The 7,747-nt window shown below is 41.9% G+C and overlaps 1 protein-coding gene across 1 annotated transcript in view; it reads right to left on the bottom strand.

Annotated features, from left to right (window-relative positions):
* Positions 1-7,168, bottom strand: part of LOC124472305 (paired box protein Pax-3-like) — a 13,178-nt gene extending 6,010 nt beyond the window's left edge. The window contains exons 1-4 of the mRNA XM_047027077.1: positions 7,084-7,168; positions 6,386-6,621; positions 5,857-5,986; positions 5,369-5,568 (exon numbers count right to left, since the gene is read on the bottom strand). Of these exons, the coding sequence (XP_046883033.1) occupies positions 5,369-5,568; positions 5,857-5,986; positions 6,386-6,621; positions 7,084-7,168 (651 nt within the window). The remainder of the gene's footprint in view (positions 1-5,368; positions 5,569-5,856; positions 5,987-6,385; positions 6,622-7,083) is intronic.
* Positions 7,169-7,747: the final 579 nt, after the last annotated feature.

Raw genomic sequence — 7,747 nt, 5'->3', positions numbered from 1 at the left:
TGTCATCTCACCCAAAACATTATTGTAACCCTTCTCTTGCCTCTGGAGCGATGGTTTTAACAGGCAGTGACCCCAGGTTAACCTACGACCCCCCGGTCCAGCTACCGCCCTGTGTTCTGACTGAGGGGAGGGGAGACTGCTGACCTTTCGCAGCCCAACACCAGCCCGCAACAACTTCACACAGAGAGAAACCATCACCACATTCCACGGTCTTCTTCTCCTTTTACCACTGTTGGCTCCAAAACACCGGCCGTACTTTGGGGGATTTGGACGACGCCATTCATGGAATGTCAGCCTAGCCCGGACGTATGCTGTGCGTGTTCGTGTCATACTCCTGAGTGAACTGGCAAGCTCTTCTTCATGTAACTCACCAAGGAACTAACTGACACAAACTAAATAAAACCAAATCTTGGACACTGTTCAGTAGGTTTTTTTCCCCTCTCACAGAAGAATCCGGTTAAATTGTGCTCCCATGTCCTATAGGCTCTGAATCAAACAGCCCCTCCAAAAAAAAAACTGCGGAGGCTAAACAAAGTTAAGTGATTGACAACGCTGTCTGGCTTTACTCAATTAACTATCCCTTTGTGTTCATTTTGCCCAGTTCCCCTCACCCCCTCGCCCCCGACCCCTTTTCTCTCCTAGCTCCCTTGTTCCACCCCATCACAGAGTTTTGCTTGGCTAATACTTCCAAGGCAATAGAGAGCTCTTTTTATAAGAGGTGCTCCTCTCCTTGGCCTTTCCATTGCTTGTTCCCTCCCTTTCAGCCCTTCGCAAGTGTCTCCGGGGTGAGTCAGAGAGACTGGAGAGTACATCAGTGGTGAGGGGCAGGCCCGGGGCAGGACCCCAGCCTCTCACTTCAAAGTTGCCCTGCATTCATTAATTGTCCTTTGAATTAATATTGAAGGATCACAATGCCTGAGCCGGGGGAGAAAGAGGCTTTAATGAAGCATAGTGTCTGTATTCAGTTGCAGATAAGCCAGTGTGGATTTTTTTTTCCTTTCTTTGAGAGCTTTGAGAGTGATGTTGCTGTTGTTGTATTGTCAGCTAGAGTAAATTTGGTTTGTGTTTGTGAGCGTGCATGTGTGTGTGGAGGGGGGGGGGGAGAAAATTAAAGAAGGAAGTTATGACTTGGAGGAATGTGTTCATGTACTAAATTATTTGGGGTTGAAAAGTGCAACAATTTGCCAAATTGCAAAAATGTGCAAAACTCTAACTACAATATATACATCATTTTTTATGTTAAAGCCCAATATCAAGGACACAATCCCTCTCACTATATCTAGCTATCTGTGTCAAATAAAACTCTTATCCCTGAAATAAATAAGGAATGATCCTTGCTGAGTGTCTCCCAAGGGACTGAGATTAATTCCAGGTATTGTGGATTTGGGCTTTGGCATACTGTGCAGTAGTAGACAACACAGGCCAGGGAAACAGTCGTCACACACACACACACACAGATGCACACCGAGAGAGAGGCTGGAGACTTTTCTCGACTCCACAGACGGGGGAGTCCCCCTAACGCGGGACTTGCCATTTGAAAACATTCCACCAGTGGCTCCAAGTCTCCTGGCCATTAGTAGATTCTGGAGACAGTGGCCTCTCTCTCCCAGGCTCTGCTCAATCCACTAAGACAGCATGACCACGCAGGGACCACTGACTAATACACAGTAAATATGGTGTCTAACGTCGGGAGTGGGATGGGGGTGGTCGTGGGAGGGGGGGCGGGGGGGGCGGGGGGTTATCCCTGGCCTGGTCTAATATACAGGCCTGTGTGTGAGAGAGAAATATGTTTGCTTATGTATCTAAATGGCCCCGAGGAGTTAGGAGGTTAGGAAGTAACATCATTGGTTTCAATGGTCTATAAATGAAGACCCAGAGCTCTCCTCCACCTACCCTCAAGCTTAGCTTCTATCCACATGCTTGCAGACTCTCTCACTCTCTATCTTCTTCCTTCTCTTTAGCTCGATGCATAGTCCCAGGGAGCCAGGTCCTTGCACTTTATTTACACAAACAAAGTCCTACTCAGTTTTCTTTGACAAAAGCAACTAAATCTTTCATGTTTTGTCAGTACTTGATTCCGCCTGTCCCCCTGGCTGTTTGCCTGGCCAGGACAATAGAGGCTGGAGAATGGCAGCAGATTGTTGGAATGCACCTCAATGAAACCAATTATTACATGTTGACTGCGTTCACCATGGCAGATTTGAAAGAACTGGGCTTATTCAATTTGGCACCGCGGGATTCCCTTTCATGAGAAGTTATCCCTTTGACTGTTTGTATTTCTGAGCTCTCTCTTTTTTCTTCCCCTCTCTCTGTCTCTCTCTCTCAAACCCTGTTGTCTGAAATGAAATCTGCAGTAGCAGGCTACTTCGATTTCATGACTTGGTTACTTTTAATTAGCTAAATTAGGCTAAAGGGGTGGTGTTTTAGGTTGTAAATGCATACAAATAAAAGGGTGTCATTTATTAATCATACCTGTTAAAATGTTTTTTAGGTCACATTTTTGCAAGTAAATATTTAGGTCTAGTAGCTCCAGGACAAAAACAATTTTGCAATCATATTCTCCCTCCAAATAGTTTTCCTAAAATCAGTGCTTCGAAAAGTCTGATTAACTGCACCCAAAAAAAAAATCTGCTTTGACACAAGAAACAGGAACATGATAATATATATTCTAAACTACTATCATTTTTGTTAGAACAATGACTACATTGATCAACCCATCATGCTTGAGACTAAATGTCCTTACACTCATCACTTGTGTTTGCACAGGAAGTGCATGATTCAACAACATTGGAATCATTTCCTTATTAGAGTAAATTTACCACAGCTTGGAGGCATCCTTTTCCTACAATGCCTGAAGCTCCTACTAATGCCTTACAGATCTGGAGAGGGCTGCTACAGGCTCTACTTTTACCCCACAAACCTTTGCTACAGTGTTTTTTCCCAGACAAATAAATCTAAATGGGCCAGCTTTGATCTTAGCACTTAAGGCAAGTTAACAATAGTGACAGAGGAGAAAGGGCAGGAGAGCAACAGGCCTCTCTCTTCCACAACAATAGGCTCTACAAACACCTACTTAATCAATATTTGGCCAGAGGACAATCTCTCACAACCCAAAACACTCTTTTCACATTGTAATGAAGAGCTGTAAAAGAAAGAAAACAACTGTTTCCACATTGACACACAAGAGTGAAATACTGCCAGTATATATCAAGGTACCAAAAAGATGACCAAAAGAAAAAGAGAATTTCAAGGAGATTTCATCTGACTCTATTCAGTGTCTGATGCTACTTAGCTGGTGTGCAGACAAAATGCTCCAGCAAGAGAAAATAAAAGCACAATCATGCACAAACTCTTGTCATCTGACCATGGAAATCCCCCCCAAAAAATCAAAATATATTTTATCCTTCTAGAGAGAAAAGTTTTTTTTTATTATTATTGTATGCTAAATAATACCTATATGTCCACCTTGTCAAATACATACAGTAAATGTCTAAAATTCATGACATGCAACACGTGTTACACAAACCTTTTTACAAGGTTAGCATTTTTTTTTTAATAAAAATCCTCCATCTCCATTTAAACTGTTAAGTAAATAATAATAAAAAGGAGACTGCACATGCCCAAAACACAACTCGCCTACGCCAATGTATTTTCCGTATTAGACAAATAATAATCTTGTTTCAAACATATCAACGACACAAATCTTAGCCAAACAAACGCTCATGGAGAGTCACTTTTAAACGGTTTGTGGAGTCAATTGCCTCTCCTGATCTGTATTCGAGATGGTTCGCCTGAAAGGGGGAGAGGGAAGTGGCTATAGATATTGCATGAATGCTCGCGCCCTGGGCGGAGAGGAAAGGGGCGGGCTTTGTCCCCAGATGAAAGTGGGAAGAAATAAAAGGTTTGTATTTAATCTACTAGAAAAGGTTTTAACAGCGCTGACTGACTGAGCACCATGCGCACTAAGCAACCGCTGTAACAATAGTGCACGTAAAAGTGAAGGGACATTGATCCATCTAATGAGGTCAGCGTTCTTGAGGTGCTAAGTGAAGTCATAAATTGAAGCTGCAATCAGTAATGTGTTGTTTATTTTGCAAAAGCAAAGTTTATGTAAGTGTACTCATATAGGAGACGAAATTATCAGGCCAAAAGACAAGCATGCTTGATTCCACATAATAATATCAGTGGTTTCTCAACTGCCACAACCACATAGAAAAATTTCGACTTGACAATCACTCTGTGCCTTACAGGAGAGAGGCCACATTCCTTATATCTTCAACAGGTCACAATTCAACAGGTGTTCAGAAAGAGCTGCGAGAACGGGTTGCTTATTGGGAGGGGCAACTCTTTCTTTCTGTGACGCAAGCGCCATCGCCTGACGCTGAATAAACCCCCAAATGAACATTTTGTAGGTGAAAACGGGCATTTTCTCTGAGCGTGCAGTCTATAAAATGAGTCTGAGTGGAGCCTATTCGAACTCCTTGAATAATTCATCGGTCATTGCGGGTCCGTAATGTCTTCTCCTAAGCCTTTGTCAGCGCATTTTTTCTCCTTTTCTCTCTGCATTTTGAAAAGATTTGGCGTCTTTTTGTACACCACTGAGCTGCTCGCTATAGCAGGCTTTGTGCACCTAAAACCGAAGTGTGAGTTTCAATGGACTCTCGCGCTTTTGTCTCCCAAGTTCATCCTCAAGTGTCAGATTATGTGCAAGAGACCGTTTCTTACGGCATGGAAAAGTTGTGTAAATGTTTGATTAAATATATAGTTTTTGTCCCTGCTTTTGATTGAAACGAAAGCAACTAAAAGCTGCATTCTATTGACAATTCCAGATTCAATATTAGCCTACTTTATTTGTCCCTTATTAGGCCCTCATTTAAAAAAAAAACGATACCTAAAGTATTAGATATTCAAGATTGAAATGGAATATCTTTAGCCTACACGCCAGAACTCAGAAATAATCATACTATTATCGTTGTCACGCTATTCAATTCTAAAATTTACCATATCAATAACAAATCAATAAACCATTTAAACATAATATTTCCCAATAGACACATTTGCTACTACACAGTTGGATATTTTCGAGATGAGAGAGCATGAGGGCAATAGCATTGTACAACCTAATTCATTATAAACAATACAATGTATGATGCATCTGACATTAAGGCCTTTTCCTAAATGTTTAGGGTATGTTTCCAAATTAAACCAGGGGATAACTTCTCAATGGTCCTTAACTGTGTAAGAAATAGGCCTGTGGGCCATGATTAGGCTAACTGTGCCATGAATAGCATAGGCCTACACCAGCAAAAAAAAACATTTAAAATGTGTATAAAAACTGAGACGGAAATACTAGGCCATCTTTTCGCACAGAGGTAACTCCTTCACATTGCCTCTGCATCGATTTAATAAAATTCGTTAACTCACATCTGTCCCCGAGAATGCCGTCGATGCTGTGTTTCGTCCGTCGTTCGCTCTCTTCCAATTCCCTCTTTTCGATTTCATCATCATCTTCCTCATATTCCCCGACTCCACCGAATTTACAGCGCATGATGCGACTGATGGAACTCACTTGAAAAGTAAAAATGCAAACTGCTTAACCCGCCTTGAGTGGAATAAGTTGTAGAGCATAGTCTTGACGTAATTAGAATTTAACGCAAATAATAATTATTTCAGTTTTAAAATAGGGCCTACTTTAAAACGTTACAGATTTTTTTTACTCAATAATTTAAAGGCCTAGAACAGCCTGTACTACCTATAGATTATAGTTTCCATAAACAAGCCGAATATTAACTAATTTCAGTCAAATAGCCTAAACCTACAACACAATATAGGCAAATATCGGTTTAAATGTTTTACCTGACGGGACGTTGTTCCTGTCGCAGATCCCATCTTTCAATAATTTATCCCTGATTTCCCAGCTGAACATTCCAGGATTGTCTCGCTTGTACTCCTCAATTTTCCTGTCCAGGTCTGGTGATGTTGTCTGCTGCACGTTACAAAAATTAAAGATACATTTGATACATGTAGGTCTATTAATTCACAAGCAGGCTGCATATTTTGGGTGATTTCAGGATACAAGAACATTGTGCTTAACGAGACTTTTTGGTTTCAGTAGTCCTAATCAAAATACAAATGTCATAAAAAATGTATAAAATATAGCCTAGGCCCACTAACTTTTGCAGTTAATTCTACTATGTCCGCGCTTTCAACTCAGCGGGACTGAGGCCTGTTGACGACCAGCATAAACTATGCCTACTTACTTCAGCATGTTTTAAAGTGGTGTAAAACTTGTTTCTTTAACTTTTTTTCAGCCCTGCTACCGCATAGACTAAATCGATCACATATCACTTGACCGCAGTGTATGAAAGCCTCATAAACTCTTCACCTTTGGTTTGCTGCCTCCGATAGCCCCGGGTCTAATGGAACCAGTCTCCTGATACCGGCACAAGATTTTGGAAACGCAGCCGTGGGACACTCGGAGCTGGCGGGAGATGACACACGGTCGGACGCCGTGATGGGCCATCTCCACAATCTTGTGCCGAATATGGTTGGGAAGAGGTCGACCGTTGATGAAAACACCACCAAGCTGGTTCACGCGACCCTGCCCTAAAGGGGTTGAGACTGGATAGAAGGAATAAAGTAGGGGTAAAGTAGATCACAATAGTTGATCACAATAATAGTAACAATAACTTAGTACTAGACTACATAGAAAACTGTATCCGAAACATTGACACTGGATCAGTCCTTCAATGCTGTGGGCCTAATAATAGGCCTGGCATAGGGTATAAATAATACAGAAAGGCTTAAGCTTTTTTAATTTTGATGTTTCCTTTCTGATAGTAACAGTACCCCCCCCCCCCCCCCCCCCCACACACACACACACACACACACACTACTCTTCATTTATAGATTCATAAACACTGTAAGTGTGCATGTTTATTACAAGCTAATTGAGTGGAAATTATGTTATGACACTGCATCTCTTCAACTCAACTCTCATGTGTCAACAAACTTATAACGCGTTCCATGTAATAAAGAAAAAGGCTACAAGAATATACTTTTCGATTTAAATGTTGACAATACCTTCCAATGAGTATCCTCCCCGCGGGTAGTTCTGATGTGGAGTTGGTCGCATCATTCTCTGAATGCCTCCTGCAAGTGCCGTCATGATTCCTGACCCTCTGCCAAGACAGAATTAGGCTTGAAACAATTATATTCCTCCAGAAGTTTTACACCGTGGATTTGACGACTCTTGGATGAGGAGGGAAGCAAGGTGCCTCGTCGAAATGGCAACAGACTGAAGTTATATCCTCGAGAACTGGATCATGCGTCAGTATCCACCGTGATGATCAATGTGATAACTTTAGAAACAGTTTTTTTTTTATAGTTTGCATCGGGCGAGACCGCAGGCCGCTTTCAGCTGAGGTCGTTTTTGACACTCTTGAGGTGAATTGAGAAAATGTGTGTAAGTGAAACATTTTATATGTTGTTGCTCTTCTCTCTTTTTCGGGGCTTTCAGGCCTCTGATTGGTTAAGGAGAAGAACGTCCTGGGGGCTAAGGGTGCTTTGTGATTGGCCAACAGGAACTCTCCACAGCAGTAGCCTCGAGAGTTCAAGTGGATGTGTCACACTTGTTGGGCGCTCGAGGTTTTTTCTTCTCCACAACTGATCCAGGACCAGACACAACACCCTAGTTGTGCTAAACAACGACACTTAACTGTTTTTGCTGTAGCAAGTTTTGTGAACT

This window comes from Hypomesus transpacificus, chromosome 10 (genome assembly GCF_021917145.1).
Source record: "Hypomesus transpacificus isolate Combined female chromosome 10, fHypTra1, whole genome shotgun sequence".
NCBI classification, from domain to species: Eukaryota; Metazoa; Chordata; class Actinopteri; order Osmeriformes; family Osmeridae; genus Hypomesus; species Hypomesus transpacificus.
This window is presented reverse-complemented; position numbering and strand designations above follow the sequence as displayed.